The sequence below is a fragment of the Balaenoptera musculus genome, chromosome 5 (assembly GCF_009873245.2).
Source record: "Balaenoptera musculus isolate JJ_BM4_2016_0621 chromosome 5, mBalMus1.pri.v3, whole genome shotgun sequence".
NCBI lineage: Eukaryota > Metazoa > Chordata > Mammalia > Artiodactyla > Balaenopteridae > Balaenoptera > Balaenoptera musculus.
In genome coordinates this window covers 44789366-44808787 of record NC_045789.1, presented here as the reverse complement: position 1 = coordinate 44808787, position 19422 = coordinate 44789366, and the positions used below count along the sequence as shown (strand labels likewise).

At 38.3% G+C, this 19422-nt stretch overlaps 1 protein-coding gene across 1 annotated transcript in view; it reads right to left on the bottom strand.

Annotated features, from left to right (window-relative positions):
- The window catches only part of ANTXR2 (ANTXR cell adhesion molecule 2), a 161951-nt gene extending 144607 nt beyond the window's left edge, over positions 1 to 17344 (bottom strand). The window contains exons 1-6 of the mRNA XM_036853450.1: positions 16470 to 17344; positions 15800 to 15871; positions 13680 to 13751; positions 1346 to 1427; positions 746 to 853; positions 544 to 612 (exon numbers count right to left, since the gene is read on the bottom strand). Of these exons, the coding sequence (XP_036709345.1) occupies positions 544 to 612; positions 746 to 853; positions 1346 to 1427; positions 13680 to 13751; positions 15800 to 15871; positions 16470 to 16621 (555 nt within the window). The 5' untranslated portion in view covers positions 16622 to 17344. The remainder of the gene's footprint in view (positions 1 to 543; positions 613 to 745; positions 854 to 1345; positions 1428 to 13679; positions 13752 to 15799; positions 15872 to 16469) is intronic.
- Between the last annotated feature and the right edge of the window lie 2078 nt (positions 17345 to 19422).

Sequence of the window (19422 nt, the reverse complement as noted above, 5' to 3'; positions counted from 1 at the left end):
CTGTAAATGTCATGAGACACAGGAGTCTCAGTCACACTCAACCAAATATTTAAATGTAAAATCATTTTGTGAGTGGGGAAAAAAATTTAATACATAAACCCTCAAAAATTCATGAAAAAAAATTGGTTCTTTAGGGAAAATTATTAAAGATTTCTCCTACACAGACTTCCCAAATCCCTGAACTCCTGAGTTGAGTTTTCAAACTAAAACATTTGAACAAGACTTGTCATGATAATCCTGTCAGTTGAGTTAAAGAAGAGGAGTATGCATATTGTTTTAATCCAACAGCTTTTCCAACATTAGTTCCTTCAAATGGAATAAATGTTCAAGAAAATTAGAGTTTTGTCTTCAGCTTGATTAGGTAATGAAGCCTGTCAAATTCAGACATTATTAACATAGAGCTCAAGACATGGGGCCATTTTTATAGAAAATCTTTAATGACTGATTTGAGTCATAATAAGTCATCAGTGAAAAAAATCTGATAAACTCTCCTTAAGACAGTTATGTGATTTAGATTAAAGGCTGCAGATCTGCTGGACTTACTTGAGCTTGTTCAAAGTCAAGGACACCAACACAATAAACTCTAGCCCCAAGGGACCTGGATATCTTTGCCTATTGAGAGAATGAGAGAGGGACAGAGAGAGAAAGACAGAGAGGTGAATTATTCAAATGTCAGGCTAATACATGCAGAGACATACAGCAAAGTACACCGGGGTGTAAAGAACCGTTTCAGTTCAATACTCACCTCTTTCTCTGCATATGATGGCACCAGACCATCCAACTTCCCATCTGTCAGAGCAATTATGATACTGGAGGTTTTTAAGCCTCCTGCTTTCTCAATTTGTTCATTTGCCTGAAAATGAAGAATAATTGTCCAACTCATAAGTTAATCTTAACTTTTAACCAGCATGTTCCATCAAGCTGAATTTTAAGTCTGACAAAATCAAAATATTATGAACTGGCTTTTAAAACAGGGTATTTTGTGTTAACTATTTTAATTTGAAATATACATATATTCACATTATAGAGTAGTTAGTATAGGGTTTAAATGATAAAGATTTTAGCCTTGGCTGACTATAACCACATAGAAAATGTGGTTCTCTGAATATAGCCATAGAGAAAATGGAAAATCCCATAAAAGGCAAAATGTCATCCAAACTTTTCTTATCACCATGGTAAATGTTTTCTATCTGTCTTATCCCTAGAACAACTAAAAGCATTTTTTAAAAAAATTTTAAGATAAACATGTAATGGGGTCTTTGAGTTTTACTAGAGAGTTACAATTTATTTCATTACAGAGTAAGAAAACATTCTCTCCCATACTCATAAATGTAAAAGAACTTACTAGCTTTAGTCCTTCATGGATGTATGTCTCTCCTACGGGACTAACACGTTTTAAATTGTCCAAGCCTTCACTGATTTTGCCTCTGAAAATAATATAGTATAAAATTAAACAAAAGAAAAATGAAGAAAGATCATAATAAGCACTTCTCAAGTTGCAGTTGCAGTTTTGCAACTAAAGTTTCTTTAGTAAGAAGGAAAGGAAAGAACATGGGCTTTGAGGGCAGATAGCTCCTCATACTTTTTGTCATTTTAATGAGTATTTAACAATGTCTGTATTTTAACCATAAAAAATAAAAGTACTAACAATGTGAAATATCTTGAAAAAGCCAGGCATATTCTAGGCTTTTTGAGCTGAGAACAGATATCTTCTATCACATGTTTTACTAAATGCTAAGGAGTAAAACATTTTCCTGCATTCAAAAAAAACCATGATGGAGTAGGTCAACTTAAGTGAAAAAGTATTTCTGCAGCACTCACCCTACCTCCCTACAAGTCAGAAATCTTCTGTGTTATCTGCAAATTCCTAAGGCACATTACTTAACCCTTACTTATGGAAATTAACATTCCTATATTTGTCTCCCAAAGTCTCATGATCTAGTCACTTCTGTGGCTTCTTCTCACCCATCCAGACACCAGCTCATTCTCTTGCATATTGTAGGTACTTAATACATATTTGATGAACAAATGAAAGAATAAATGATTGGATGGATGAATGGATGGATGATAATGGTTCTTGACAGAGACAATATAAATGAAAAAGAGGAAAAATCATAGAATAATCTTTCTCATCATGACTAATTAGTTGTCTCAATGGAGTATGTCTAAACAAAGTAGGACTACAATATTAACAGCTATTTTGCGTGTATAAGTAAAAGACTCATTTTTCAGGTTTTTTAAATATAGATTCCAGAGACCCCTTTGAAAATAAATCAAAAGAATCTTAAGACACAAATACAAGTGTTGCAAAAACAATCCAAAATAAAGTCAAAGTTTCTTTTTAAAATTTTAAAATTAAAAGATCCAAAGAGAGATCTGAATATATTATTTTCAGAATTTTAGCCTTTAAGTAGAAGCAAAAAAATACCTTTCTAAATAAAAAAGTCATGATATGGTAAACTGAAGTATAATGCTTTAAATAAAACATGAAGATCATCCACACTCCTGAGGATGATAGATAAAAAATTAATTGTAAAAAGTATATTATCTGAACATCAAGGAACTTACTGGGGTCACACACAAAATTTTATATACATATATATATTTGTGTGTGTATATATACATACATAAGTATATGTATATACATATGTGTATGATATGTATACATCATACTCTATTAAAACAAATGTCAAAAATAGTAAAAAAAAATTATTCTGTCATGCTGCAATGTTGTGTTTCCAATACTTGAAATAAATGAGTCATTCACCAGGGCCGCATTCACATTTTAAAAGTAACTTATTGATTCTATTTTAATATTGTAATGAAAATTATTATCAGACAAGTTCTCCATCTCAAGAAGTTTCCAGATAACACAAGACAACTTTCAAAGTATAATCCTAATCTTCCTCATTCCTAATTCAGTCATCTCTACTAACCCATGTTGATTGTCTCTTTTAATCCTTGGTTTAAAATCTACCTATTCTGGGGCTTCCCTGGTGGCGCAGTGGTTAGAAGTCCGCCTGCCAATGCAGAGGACACGGGTTCGAGCCCTGGTCTGGGAAGATCCCACATGCCGCGGAGCGGCTAGGCCCGTGAGCCACAACTGCTGAGCCTGCGCGTCTGGAGCCTGTGCTCCGCAACGGGAGAGGCCGCGACAGTGAGAGGCCCGTGCACCGCGATGAAGAGTGGCCCCCGCTCGCCGCAACTGGAGAAAGCCCTTGCACAGAAACTAAGACCCAACACATCCAAAAATAAATAAATAAATTCAAAAATCTACCTATTCTGAACCTATCTCTAACTTCAATGTACTCTTTTTTCTAAGGTGCCCCAAACATATTCATGTTCAACTCTTACTACATTGAATAATTCTGTTTCTTAAAAACATTCTACTTTAAAATAATTTAATGAATTTAATTTAATTTTTTTACTTCTTAACTAGACTGGAAGTTTACAGTGGACTATCACCATGTCTATTATTTTTAATGTAGCCCCCAACTCTGCGCTAACTACTTATTATAATGTCTTTTACAAAGTAAATGTTCAATAAATTTTTCAATCTACCATAGGAAAAAAATTCATAATTCCACAGATTATGGAGTAAATTACATAATTTATAAACGTGTTTTATCTAAATATTTATGTTTTAATATCTACAGAAACAACTTGAAACTGATTCTGTCTGAATGCAGATAAAAACCAAATATTTGGTGTTTCCCAAAAATGAGTGGCAGCATGTCCTCAAGCATTAATGTTTGCTGCCAAAAGAGAAATTTCAGACAACTGAAATCCAAGTTTACGCAAACAAATTTTGCATGGTAAAAATCACCTTCTCCATTCAGTTCAGATTCAGCTCATCATTACTTCTGAGGACCAGACAACACCAGCAGAAGACTTTAAGCTGAAAGAACTTGCCAAATGTGGGATTCAGAGTGTTTGGGAAGGTAGGTCTCTGCTAGCTCATTTCACTGGAAGAAGCAGAGCACCTCTTGCTTTTCTATCTGTACCCATACCTGCCACCATAATATTCTAAGCTGCTCTGAATTGCATCATTACTTTTACAGCTGCAGGGTCATAAGAGGAAAAGTGTTCCTTGCCCATAGCCAATAACATCAACATACATTGAGTCCTGGTCCATCACTTTCCAGAGTAACTACATAATCTGCCAGCCTCTCCTCCATCAACAAGTGTCACCAAATGGGAAATGGAAACCGAAACAAGATAGGGTCTTTGAAGGATCCCAAGAAACTAAAAAATAAGCTCTAAATTTCTCTATTAGTAAATGGTAGACTAAGGGGGAAACAAAATTATATAGCAGGTGAAAAACACAACTCATCCATCTATACTGTGACTTAAAGAAAACTCTAAAGGAAAGCAAGGGAGAAATTGATAAAAAATAAAAGAAGAAAAAAAATGGGTATGTTAAGAAGATCAGCTCCAATCCAACATCATCTTAGAAGATCAGCTTCACTGAGTATGGCTTTAACGTTATGTCTTCAGCTACGAGGAACAGCAATATCGAAACTACTTTGGTGTTTGTTGTGAAGCTGTTGTCAAGGGTGCTGCTGTCAAGACACACAAAGTCCCCCATGAGGTCACACAGCAGAAGTTTCTTTGCCATCTCTGAGTAATCACTATATACTTCCTTCTTTCTGCTAACTACAGCTATGTAAACTGTTTCTTGCCCTATCGGGAACCCCATGATAAATTTCTTACTCATTCAGAAAATTCTGCTAAGTTCATATCGTTATCATATTGCTACATCCTCTTTTTCAAGATCCTAAATTTTCTTTTTATATGTTATTAATTTTCTGCAATGTTATTATATTCTGTGCAGCTTCAAATACTTTTTGGAAAGAGGCAGAATTTAAACAAATAAAATAGGATATGAAACTTCTGTTTTACAGTTGTTGTTGTTGTTTGTTGTTGCTGAGCATCAGGGGACTAATCAACTCTTTCTTCTTGACTTTATAACTATGTTGATTGAAAAGAGAATGAGGCAGGGGGTGGGAGGTGGAGACAAAAACACACTGACTCATTTTTTTAATCTATAAAATTAACACTTTCAGCTCTGTTAGTATCTCTCAAGTTTCTCTGCTGAGTAGGGAAAGGAAGAGATAAAAGGGAAGAGGCAGGACAAGAAGAAAAGAGAAGGGAGGGGAAGGAAACCACAACTGCCATGCACGGTGCCACATCAATGGCTTTTCTCCATCCATAGAACACTTGGGACTGTGGAAGATGTGCATGATGTCATAACTAAAATAAAGATGTATTTTATAAATAGTGGCATAATAAAATGGTTGGCAGAAAATTCTGACTTGCCCAACTAGCACAGTTAAGGCATAATTTTAAGTACCTTCTACTTGTGACTAAAGATATACATTTATAAATATATCTGTATATTTAACCTGAACTTTTCAATGAGCATCATCTTAACTTTCCAGATTTTAAAGCTCTTTCCAGGTTTCAGTCAATCAGTCTACACACATCTGCTGAGCACCTACCACATGTGAACGCTGTGATCCTACACGGTGATATGAGAACGACTCATGCTTAGTCCACAGCTACCTTCACACCCATCTCTACAGATGTAGTGTAGTTCTCCATCTAGCTGGACGCTGGGATCATCTGAAGGGCTTTAAAAAAAATCTCCTCTGGACTCTAATGGAAGAGATTCTAATCCACTTGGTGTGTGCTGGGGTCAGGGTATTTTTTGGAAATTCCCCAGAGTATTCTAATGCGCAGCCAGGTGTGCTTCAGAATCAACAACCACCCTCTATGACTATAGCACACCAGATAACATCCTATGGGGCAGAGAAACCTTCCATTTGAGCCATCAACTCACAGAATTGTGAGAGATAACAAAATTGTTGTTTAAGCCACTAAGTTTTGGGGTGCTTTTCTATGATCACGGTGCCAACTCCAGGCCAAAGCCTTAATAAGGCATGGGAGTTTCCTTTTTTGTACCCTTGGTAGCTAGCTGCCATACAAAAACATTAACTATCCTGAGACCACCATGCAGAGGAGGAAACCCAACCTAGCCATGTGCAGAAGCCACATGCAGGAGAATGAAGACTCCAGTCCACAGTCCTAGCTGAGCTCCTAGACAACAGCCAGCACCAGCACCAACTTGCGAGCCGCCTGGGTTAGGTGATTTCAACTCTTCTAGCCATTCCAGCTTCCCAGCTGACAACATGTGAAGCGTGAGAACTGCCCATTCAATGCACAATATCATGAGAAACAATAAATTGTATTTATACCACTAATTTTAGGGTAGTTTATTATGCAGTAATAGATAACCAAAATAGAAATTGTGACTAAGGTAAAAGATAAATGACCTTGAGGAGATTGACAGTAAAGACTGGAAGAGCAGTGAGCAAATTGTTATTGGAGGCTCAGTTTCATGTTCATGTCTACTGCATTCCATTGGTTAAATTTAGTAAGCCATAGGCCCAACCCAGATTTTTTAAATTATATATTTAAATAAAAAATACTTATATACACATATATCATATATAATATACATATTACATATATAATCATGTATACACATGTATGCATATATGTTGTATGTATTCTGTGTTTCATTGGAGGTCACAGAAGATCAATCTATCACAAAAGCTAAAAGCTTCATGCATCTACGCTATCAAATGCCAGTTTAGATAACTGCATAAGCATAAATGCTATAGGTATTTATATCATAGGTCAGTTAGCTATAGGTATTTATATCATAGGTCAATTCTGTTCTTTATCCTCAAGAGAATATTAGCCAGAGATATTAGTCCTTGAAATGAACAAAACTGCAAACAAAATGTAGGAATACACAAGAATTTTAAAATTAGTCAGTTTCATAACATAATTAAATGTTTCTCTTGGAAGGTAAAACTTAGTAGATTGAGTAAAATATGAAACAAAACAATGTTCTCAAGATGTTATTCATGTCTATACAAATGATTTAGAATCCACTTAGCATTGTACTTTACCTGAGCTATTACGTATAAAGCATTTAGCAAAATGTCTGATACATAGTAAGTGCTCAATGAACTTTATCTACTACTTTTGTCTCCTTCCATTAATAAACCACAATAATAATCAGTCTGACAAAATTAGAAAAATTACATGAGGGGAAATTTGTTCATTCATTCAAATACTATACCCATCCTAGCTATCTATTTAATTGAGTCATTATATACTGCTATACAACGTACTGTATGAAGGACAAATTGCCAAAGGAAAAAAAAAAATTATTCCCTACTAGCTCCTCAACTTAAAAATTTTTAAAGGTTTCAAAAGAGTAAAAGATGATCTTTCCAGACACAAACATTTCTAATGCATCCCAAGTTACATCTTAGTGACTTGTACTTTATATAAAAACTTGCTTAGTCTTTATTTAATATGTCACTCTAAAGCCAATATATGCCAAGGTCTCTGTGGTCCAGATTCCAGACCAATGAATCCAAGGTAAAGTCCTAGATTCAAAAATATCTGCTTAAAAAATGCCCCACACAATCTGGGTTCGTGAAAATTTTTTCTCCAATTTAGTCTACACTTACCAAAGTGTGGTACACAGATCACACCTAAAGTTCACATCTGCTGTATCTTGAATGTTTATACTCCATTTACCCATTCAATGCCTTACTGGGCCATGAGAAACCGACCTCTGCGTTTTACCACCTCAGTGTGCCAGGTCTGTCTTCCAGGCACAAGCAACAATGTATTTAATTTTCTAGAACACACTCATGAAGCAGATACGGGACTTCACTGAAAGTAACTATTCACATATGCACGCCCAGAATCCGAGTTGCTGCCATGCCCAGACCTCTCAGGATTACCACGACGTGTGGCCAAAACTGACTTTTCTAAACAGGAATAATTACTGCCCTAATAGAATCAAAGCAAAAACAATAGAGTCACTTCCTCTCACCGCGTCACTGGTTTGTAAGAGAACAGAACACATTTAGAGGATGAATATGTCTTTGAATTATGACAATTCTGACTAATTGTGAAAACTGGAGAAGGGGGAACAGAGAGAGTCGAGGCAGTGCAGTGGGTAGGTGGTCACGCTCAGGAGCCACACCCAGGCGTGAATTCTGGCTCTGACTCCTTAGCTGTGTCACTTTGAGCAAAGTCACTTGACTTCTCCAAACTTCTGCTAGAATCCTGGCACATGATTACCTTGGGTGGCATTGAGAAAATGCATATATATTTAAGAACTAAAAAAAGCTAAAGAGTAGAACTTTGGGAATTGGCACATCATTGGTGCGGTAAAATGATAACCTCCAAATCCCATTTCAACCTCAGTCTCCTTCCCAACCAGTCATCAGTTAGGCCTTCTCATGCATTGTATGCATTTAATCACCCCAACATTTCTATATGGTAGGAATGATTAGCTCCTTCTAGCAGACAAGCGAATTGGGCAGCAAGAGGTGAAATAACTTGTCCAAAGTCACACAGCTAGTATACAGCTCCTATGTCTTTCTGACCCAAAGTCCAATCCTGGTGTTTTCATTTTAACAAGGAGCCTTCAGGATCCTCCAAGTTAACAGCTGAATATGCTCTATTCCTAACGCTTACTCTTTCCAACCCTTGAGTTCCATTTTGATTCCAAGATAGCTGTCTCTGGCTACAGAAGTCAATAACATTTATTTTTAATTTAAGTATTTGTTTAATTTTTTACAAATAGTATTACATTGCTATTGAAATAAAATTGAATAACCTAGATGTATGGAAATTAAAAACATGAAGGCTCTCCCCACCCTGAACCTCACTGCTAAGACAACATTGTCGTTAGCAACTTGTTGCTCAACTTCCAGACTTTTTTCCATGCATTCATTATTATACACACACACACCATAAAAACAGGTAAATTTTTGGTTTGTTTTGATTTATCATCTTTAACAGAGTATTCTGTAACTTGCTTTTCTCAATTAGTATATCTTAGATATATTTTCATGGTGATATATATGGATTTTCCAATTCTTTGAACGACTGTATAGTATCCCATTCTATGTCTAAATTTATTATAGTATCATCAATCGACAAGCATTTAGATTTACTACAATTTTCACTATAATGAACAATGCTGCAGTATTTAATTTTGCACATACCTATCTTTGCACACTGGTGTTAGTATTTCAGTAGGGTATAGTCCTAAAAAGTAGAATTGCTGATAGCAGACTTCTAAACTTTTACAGATACTGACAAATTTCGCTGCAAAATGAATGAACCAATTTATAAGTTACCAACTCTTAAAAAAAGACTATTTTATCACAAGTAAATTTTTAATTCAGATTTAAAGGAATTAGAAGAAATCCTTTCAAATAATAGAAATGTGTATATTATTTAAATTTTCATATAAATTTAATCAAACGACTTCTCTTTAATTTCCCACAAGTTTGCCTAAGGAATATTTGTTTCCTAAGTAATTGATTATTATTCTCAGGTCAAACAATTATATGACTTTTTCAATTTGGGGACAGTTATATCAAAAAGAGAGCTGGAAATGTTTGTAACTGATCTATAACATAAAAATGAGAAAATTAGCAAATATAAGTCATCATTTATCACTTCTCAAGGAGAGAAAATATATGATAGCAGTTAATAACTCAGGTTCTAGAGTCAGACCAACTCAATCATTCATTCAACAAATATTTACAAGCATCTACTATGGGCCAAGCCCTGTTCTAGGTGTTAGATATATGGGTGAAGGTAAACAAGACAAAGAGGACCCCTCTGCTCTCATGCAGTTTACATTAGGGTTACAGAGTAAGATAAATTGATTAATTAACAGAACAATTTCAAAAAGTGATAACTAAATAGAGTATTGTGAGACGTTACCAGGGAGGTGAGGCAGGATTTCTTTACACCTGATGGTGAGGCAAAGCTTCTCAAAGGAGGTGATGCGTGAGATGAGGCCTCAATAACAAGCATGAGCTGGTCAGGGGAAGATCTGGGGCAGACAGCAAAACTGCTAGTGCAGAGAGAAGGTTGGTCTGTTCAGGGAATGGAAAGATGGCCAGTATACAAAACTATGGCATACAGTGTTGTAGGAAAGGTTTGGGTGAGCAAGCAGGTAGGGCTTTTAGGCCATTGGGAAACGTGTGCTTTCTATTCTAAGCCATTAGATTGTCTTAAGCACAAGAGGGGCATGATCTACTTGACACTTTAAGAGACCATTCTGGCTAATATACTCCCCACCACTGATTAATTGTGTGTTTTGGACAAGTTACATTACCTTTCTCAGCTTCAGTTTCCTCATTTATAAAGTTGAGATAACAGTATCTGTTACATGGAGTTGATATAAGGGTTAAGTGAAGTCATGAATGGAAAGCATTTTGCACAATATCTAGCACATAATAATTGTTCACTAAATGTTTTCGATTAAATCACTTTTACATCGTTAAGATTACATTAAGCAGAACTAAGCATAATTCACTACCCCCAATTTTGCAACACAATAACTAAGAATATCCTTTAAAATTAGTCCTGATTCAAATTCTCTAATATTGAGAGGCTGGCTATTTCCATATTGAATCAACAGTCAGCACTTTCCTCTTACCTGATCCTATAATACAGCCCTGAGCTATATGTGTTTGTGTATGTGTTTGTGTACACAAACAGCCCCCTACTGTCACATAGCTTATTCATCCTTGTGTTACCTCCAGAGTCCACAATGCTCAATACATCATATACAGATAGGGCAGGCAAAGCAGGTAGGTAGGTAGGTAGGTAGATGGATGGACTAACAGATATATGGAAGATAAAAATCATGGGGGCAAAAGAAAAGAAGAGAGTGTTTCAAATTGAATTATTCAAAATAATAATATTTTTAGATCATGAGTATATAAAATGCATAACTGATCATTTCTTGCCATGTTTATTATTCTATTCATGCATTTACATAGTACCAAATTCATGCTGAAACCCTAACAGAAGACACAGCCCTACTGTAAGGACTTACTGTCTTCCAATCTTGCTTCATCTCTACTGAAAATATTTAGCAACACTCTGAGAAACATGAAAGAGGTACTTCTCATATTTACCAAGGTACTGACGAATTGTAAGTAACAGAACCAAAATTGTGAAACCTGCTATATTTGACCTTTGCATTTTCCATGCACTCAGATCTCTTAGTGTGACATCGAGAAAGTTTATACATAGAATTCCCCTTTCTAGGCCTTGAAACAAGGATCCCCAATAGTTGTGGAAACATCTGTTCAGTGATCTTGCATCTAAATATGTGAATGGTTTCTACACACTTAAAATTGTATAATGGATGAAAAGTGACATTATATCCAAATATAGAGGACCAAAGAAATTTGAAAAGTTACTGATTTAATTAAATAAAATTAGTAAAAGAACAACTAGGTTTAGAAAATAATCCTTTAGGGCAGACTGTTCTGTGATATACAAAAAACTTTTCTATGCATTGTCTTATTTTTGACCCTCACAAATCTCTTAAGAAAACATGGTAGATTATGTCTGCAGTTTATAAACATAAAAACTGACACACTGAGTAGATGATTTACCCCAAGTCTCTAATCAGTTAAGTAGCAAAACTGGAACTCTTAACCCAGGCCTTCTCAGTGTACATTCTGCCACCCCAAAGTAATGTGATGTGCCAAATCATGCAATTTGTTAAAACTGAACTTATTTCTATTTAAAAAGAGCCAGAGGAGCCAACTATATTGGAGGAAAAAAAAAAGTGCAAGTAGCATTATTAAAATTCCTCCTGGAATTTTATTATAAATCCTTTCAAGCAGGATAATAATCCCTGTATATAAGCATAATTCCTCCTGATCATTAAAATACTACATACTCCCTAGCTGCAGATAATAATAATAGCAACAAAAAAGCTCTCATCTCTTGAATACACATATGCCAGACTCTGTCCTACATTTTCCACATTCATTGACTTCAATTCTTACAGCAATCTTATGAAGTAGGTATTATTATTATCACCACCATCATCATCATCATTACATAGATGGAAAAACCTGAGGCATAAAGAAGTTAAGTAACTTGTCCATGACCATTTGGCAAGTAAATGGGTTCAGCAACTTTTAGGTGCAACATTATGCTGCCTTTTGAAATAGAAGCTTCTTTATCCCATTCTAACCCCTCCCCTATCAGATTCAACCAATGATAAGGGAAGAATCTCTAGTTGAGATGAACAGGATTTAAACCCTTTCCATGCATGTTTATGCAATACCAATCTTGCCGACCTGTGACTATCAAAGTGCTGAAGGATTCACATGTAAAGTACCTAACAGAGAAGGATTATCAAAGTGCTGAAGGATTCACATGTAAAGTACCTAACAGAGAACCTGGCACAATGTATGCAGTTGACAATTACTGAGAGTCTACTATGTGTCTGGCATTATTCTAAATCCTTTTCTCTATACATACTCCATAAATGTTAACTTGGTTCTTTTTTTGTCCTAATGGATAGGCTGAATCAAAAGTTGTTTCTTTGGAAATTAAGCTGGGCAATAGAGAAAACTTCTTTTCATGAAGGCAAGGACTGTTATATCAATGGGTATAAAAAGCTGTTGTATATGGGTTGTTAGGGACTACTGTTGCTCTGGCCCTTGATGAGACCCAGATGCACATAAAAAAGTATGAGAGGAAATATCAGTGAGGACACTGAGGTCATAAGCTGGACTCCCCACCTACAGAGAGATTTCCTCTCCAGGAAAAGTAAAACTTAAAGCACAAAGAAATTAGAAGTTGGATTGATTTTCCAAATCAATTATGTGAATTTTAAATGTTATCTCCCTGAGTTCCTTTAAATATTATGCTTTCTTGACATTTTTAAAGGAAAAAAAAATACTTTAAAGACAAAACTTTTCAGAAATCCACATATTATGTGAAAAAAGATACAACAGCCTCCCTTGCTAATACTACAGTTTGGAGAAATTTGATTTCAAAATAACACTAACCCATTCATTTATTCAACAAGAATTGAGCAAGAACTATCTTGCATACTTTGTGTTAAATGAAGTAGACATAAAAATGAAGTAGAAAATCTCCCTTCCCACTATGGAAAGAACCATTCTTTAAAATATGTCAATGACTACTTCTAACTTGCCACAGTGATGGGTCCAAATGACACAGAAATGGTCATATAAAATACTATGATATTGTTTGGGGAAAAAAAAATACATACATACACACACACACACACACACACACACACACGAAAATGAAAGCAAGTCCCTTTATAAAGGTAAACATATTCAGCATCAGTGGACCTCAGAGTAAGACTGGAGATTCAGGATGTCTGCTCAATCTAGTAGATTATCCAAATTGATCCATATCTTTCTCCTCCCTAATATTCTTCCAATTCCTGGTTGATTAATATATTACATCTAAACATGAAAGATGTAGAACTACTTACAGTAACAGAGAGGGGAAAAGTGGGAGGCAGTAAATACACAACTAAGGCAGAGATATGGGTTTCACTGTACATTCCACAGCCAATATGAGTGATATTGATTTTCAGATTACCTACTCTTTTATATTATTCATACCTCCTTTTCCCTCTATTAGTGAAGAGAACGAAATTGTCTGTGCAGTTGCTTGATTCCACTGAGAGGCCTGAATCACCACTTGGAAATATCAATCATTCCTTTAAGATTAGTCTCTACTAAAAGCCTGCAGTGAAATGATAATGCACTAACCTGTCTCCAGTTAATGGCAAAATAATGGTTGCTTGAGAAGAAAACACAATGAAAGATAATCTCATTTGAGGGCTGCAAAATAAGAAAAGAGACAGTTAAAACATTTTTAAAAGAAATATTGATATAATACAGATGCATAGCTAGGGACTCTCATTTAAAATCAGTCTCACTGAATGGTCCAGGCTTCTTTTAAATGGAACTCCCTCAGTAGATACACTTAACTCTGCTCAACATTACTGCATATGTCATTTTGGATTTAGACAGTGCTTCTCAGCTCTCAAGCACTCCTCCTTGACCCATAGGACTGTTTAGGAAGAGGCTAACTAGAAAGATGAATTCTAGGCCAATGGAAAATTCTTTTGTAGAAAGTGCTTCTTCCTTTGATGTTCTATCTCATCTCCTTCTAGGAGGCCAGTCCCTTCAGAGTGATTATCATTAGCAATTTTAGGGCTGGAGAGCAGTCCGTTTGATTTAATTACCACAGCTATGAAAGGAGTTCATACAGAAGTTATCCTGAAGTAAGATTACTTAAAGAGTGTCACGGACAATGTGAATGAGAAGAACAAATCACATTTTGATTAGACATTTTCAATTTTCTAAGTCTCAAATATCACACTCCAATTGGCAACAACTGCGCTGGTTAGCTACACCTTTTAAGCTTTAAGCCTTGATCTCACAAAATGGTTCTCATTTCGAAGACACTCAATGCAACTCTTACTAAGATCTGAAACTGAAGATGTGAAAGTAAGACCTACAAACTGAAGAGCAGAATGATGGCAAAGGGTTATACATATTTGAAAAGTCATTCTCTTCAGTAGTCACCCTTTATTTACTTTCTACAATGCACTGTTGGTTAATAACTGAGCAACTAAACTTGAGCCAGAGAACTGTGTATTATAGAATTCCAATTTGTAAACCAGACCAAATAAGAGCCCCACTTCTTGGAAATATACTGAAATGACACATTGCTTTTGATCAAAATCTATGGGACTCTGCACACTCTTGGATTAAATCAGAAAATTTATAAACAACTCTTTCTTCTGCCTTTGACATTTAAGGATATAGGGCCTTGTTTATTTTTCTCTCCTAGACAAGTTTACCTCAGACCTTGTCCAGAAATGAGTGTTATACTTGGCTTCCTAAGCAGGAGACTGATGATTAAACATGGACAAGAATACATTTTTATAGGGATAAACTTACGGCTGCCAATAACTAAAAGCAAGGATTGCCTAGGCCTCTACAGATTGTTTGAAGTTACTTGCAACATGACTTTCAAAATGTTTTGATCATCTAAGCCTGTTTTACAGAAAACATTTGGGCTAACAAGACTGAAAGAAGCAATATTTAATGATACAGCTCCTTTTCATGTCCTTTCCATTATCTTGATAAACTTGCATTTGCTCATTGCATTTTTTCTTCTTAAAAAAAAAAAAAAAAAAAGGAGAAAAGAAAAAAAAGCCTCAAAAGACTAGTGTCCTAAGGTTATTTTTAAATAGGGATGCCACTAATTCCTGGTTACCTCTAAATAAGAGAGTAAGCTGGATTTCATAGCAGTTATGCTTTTTATAGGAGAGAAACCAATCTTTCCTAGTAAGGCTTATTGCATATATAGAACAGTTAAATTTTAAACCAGCCACACGCCCACATATTGCGTAAACACAAGTCGTTTCTTTAAACACACACAAGTGCCTTTCCTGGTAGTGGGTTATTAACACGTGTTCATTTGAAGATTACCAACACTTTTTTTTAAATGAGGACCTCAACAATGCTAAGAATTGTATGGAAAGGAAAATATATTATGGATACTATTAGCATAAAATTTTTAATGTGGTAAATTATGAGAAAGCATAACTGAAATTCAGAACAGATGAAAATTCAGAAAGGAAAAGACATTTGGAATTGTATCTGAAGATACTTCCCCAGAGCCTGAGCCAAGTTTCTGGGATCCAGATGAAAAAAGCCCTCAACAACTGAAGGGCTGTCCTAATAACAGCATGTGTGTGATAAGACCTTGAGGCACTTAAAAATCAACAGTTGAGTAAAGGCTTTCCCTGCAAATGGTTTCCAACTTCCCTCCACATTAAACTCCCCTGCTTAGAAATGGAAAGTGGGAGAAATACCTCACAAATCTCTCTGTAAGTTGCTGGACAAAATTGTAAATTTCAATCCAGTTATTTGCCACACTCCCAGACCTGAAAAAGGAAATTGAACTGATCATAAAAACAACACATTTACTGGGGCCTAACCTGACCTCTTCTTCAAGCAAAGTAACAGCATCAGCATCTGAAACTTAGGTGCTAGGAGAATCTAGGAAGTCAACCCATCTTCAGGGACCACCTGCCTGCTAATTGTTTGGAGTAGGATCCCAGCTCTTCAAAATAAACACAGCCTTCCTTAGAAGGAAACGCAAACCACACTGGTGGGTATGTTAAAAACTTCAGCCAGCGTGAGGCGCTGAGGACAGAGGGGCCGAGAAAGAGTCTTGTCTGGGTTACAGGGGTCGCAGAAGGCTATCCCAAGTGGCCGCAGTTTCCCAAGAAACTCCACAACTGGCCAGCAGTGACTACCCATCTCCCAGCGAGCCTAGCAGCTCGGGGATCCTCCTATCACCCCGCAGCCCGCACAGATCCGAAAGCGCTCGCTTTTCGGACAGAGATAGCAACAGGGCACCCATCACCGGGTTACCCACGCCCCTCCCCAGCTCGCACATACATCTCAGCCTCCCCAGCCACAGCTCACTACCCAGTGCCACTGTCACCAGAAGACCCTGCATCTCCCTCCCGCACTCACTTGTCCAGGACGAAGTAGAGATCAAAGGCTCCACGGCAGGAGGGCTGCTCCTGGGCGCTCACCAGCCCCCCAGGACCGCTGAGAGCTAGCAACCACAGCCCGGGGACCAGCCAGCTCCCGGGACTGCGCGCCGGGGACAGCCCCGCCAGCATCCTGCGGCCAGGGGTCTGCGACTCCCTCCTGCTCGCAGCCCCCTCTGCTCGACTCGGTGGCGACGCTAGGGTGGTAGGAGTTAGCAGGGACGCACCCTAGGGTCGGGGATTGCGAGCAGCTGGGGCGCCGGCGCCTGGGTCAGCAGGACCTACTAACTGACAGAGGGAGGGAGACCGGGAAGGAGGGAGGTCCTAGGAGGACAAAGGGAGACTCCGCAACCGCCGCAGCTGCCGCCGGAACTCTTGACGAATCCCAGTGGAAGAGCGATCCAGTCCTCCCCCTCCCGATTCCGGAGAGTTCCTGCAGACAATAAGGGCCCTCGGCGACAGCTTGCAAGAGAAGTTCCTCCCCGGCCTCTGGTCGAGCCTCTAGCGCCCGCCTGGAACCCGGACCGAGAGGTCCAGTCCGCCGGGAGGGCTCGATTCCGGCTGCTGCAGCGCGAAGCGGGACAGGCACCCCCGGGACGCGGCCACCGCCGCGCAAACTTGGAGTGGAGACCCCTCTCTTCTGCTTCCCTTCCTCCGGCGGCCCAACTCCGCTCTGCACTCCAAACGTTCTTCCTTGTACTCCACTCCGGCACAGCGCAGCCGGGCGGTCCCCTTTAGGGGAGGAGGCTGAGCTGGCCCCGGGACTGGTGGCTCCGGAGAAGCCACTCACACCAGGCCAAAAGCGCGATCTGGCCGGGTGCCGGCAGTGTCAGTGTGCGCCCGAGGGCGGGGCCTGAGCCGAAGGCCGCCGAGCCACACACAAGCACACTTGTGGGTTCGTGCCGAGTTGAAGATGACTAACGCTTGTCAGTTTTTGGAAAGAGGATCCGTAGTTTAGAAAAACAGATGTCCTCCAGAAACTAAACATCTCCATGTATCCTGCAGCCTCGGCCTATTTCAGCAGCGGTGCAGAGCAGCCCTCGCTGTGGTTTGGGAAACTGAAGTGTAGCCATCTCAAGAGAGGCGATGCCCCCCGCACTCTGCCCCACCCCCATGACCACAAGCACACTTGCTGCACCGCTACCTAAGGAAGGCAGCTTCCTCTTTTTTTATAAACCTACTTGGTTGTTTCATCTCACCAAGCCTAGAAAACAGCATGGTGGGGGGAATGGGGGTGGGGTCGGGGGTGGGAACTGAACTCTTCAGGAATGCACAGTTGTACCTCAAAATATTTCATCCCACTGTCATTTATCTCAAGCTCCAGATATTAAGCGTTGCATCTTGCAGCAAGCTAGGCCACCCTTGCCAAACTGTGCAGGAGCAAAAGTTTGCAGGCGTTCGGATTCTCTGCTTACTCATTTTGCATTCCCTCCCTCCTCTCCTCCCCCACCACACCTGTGACATCTGCCTTCCCCTGGCAGAAACTGGCTTTTAGAAGCTACCAATCTCACTGGTATAAACACAGTATAAACACAGTGAAGTGTCACCTTCTCCTTTTCATTTGAATTAAATCAAGGCTTTACGATCAAAAGTTCATATAGTACCTAATCACATATCGTCTTAGCAATTCTATTGGTTGTCCTGCGTATTTAACTTTTCATTTACATAATCTTTGACATACAACCAGATTTGCAAGCTCTCTGAAGATAGAAACCTGCCACTTTAACAAAGATTTATTAAATACCTACTATGTGCTAGGCACTGTTCTAGGACCTAGAGTTAAGGCTCCGAACAAGATGACAAGCCCCAGTTTCCATGAAGCTTGCAGTCTGGTTGAGGAGGAAAAACAGACAAAAATACGTAAGTAAATGTCTGTATTAGAAGGTAGTTTGCAGAGATTTAATATATGGTAATATGATAGAGAATGACCAACTAGATGACTAACGCAAAGAAGGTAGCCATTCCAAGAACTAGAGAGGGAAACATTCCCAGCTGCTCCAACTTTCCATAAGTATTAGCTTAGAACATTCAAGAAACAGAAAGAAAAACAGTGTGGCTAGAGTTCTGTGAGAAAAAGGAAGTAAGAGAAGTAGGCAGGGACTAGTATATGTGCTTTGTAAACTGTGGTAAAGAATTCAGATATTTTATATTGTGCGACTGGAGCCCATTAAAGGCGTTCCAGGGGTGGGGAATAGGATAAAGTGATATGATCTATGTTTTTCAAAGATCATTCTAGCTGATATGACACACTGAATTTGGAGACAGCAAGAATGAAAGCCGGAAAACCAGTCAGGAGACTACTGCAGGATCAGGACACAATAAAATGGTACCTTGGACCATCACCCCTATAGTGGCTGAACTGAGAGATATGAATGGATGAGAGCTTCAATAAATACAGGTAGATCCCCAGTTTGGAAATGTCTGCCACTTAGAGATGGAAATTCCACAATCAACCACTGGATCCACCACTTTTTACCTGATAGGGGGGTAGGGAGGGTTCTGATGGGGCAAGTGGCTGATTGAGTGGAAGATAACTTACACTTTTGTTAGAAAGAAATGCAAATCCTCCCTTGTTTTCAAGTAACTGAGCTCCAGAAAAAAAGCCCAATGAGAGGGATGGCTCTATGATAAGCATCCTAATTCTGTGCTCCTCGGTCTCTCCTCTTCTTAAGGGTCTGAAACTCTGATTCTTCTGCAGCCATCAGGCCTCCAGGGATATGGTGCCACCTCTCATTTCAAATTTAGGGCCAACTCTAGATACATTAATTTCTTTGACTTCCCACAGCAAAACTGGAAGGGGCTGACATTTTCAGGAAACTTGTGCTAACAGCTGTTAAAGTTTTTTTTTTTCCAAGGTTTTTATTATTTACTGTTGGTTAAAACTGGTCTTCCTTTTCAGCTTTAGTTTTAATGAAGACAGAATCCAAGATAGC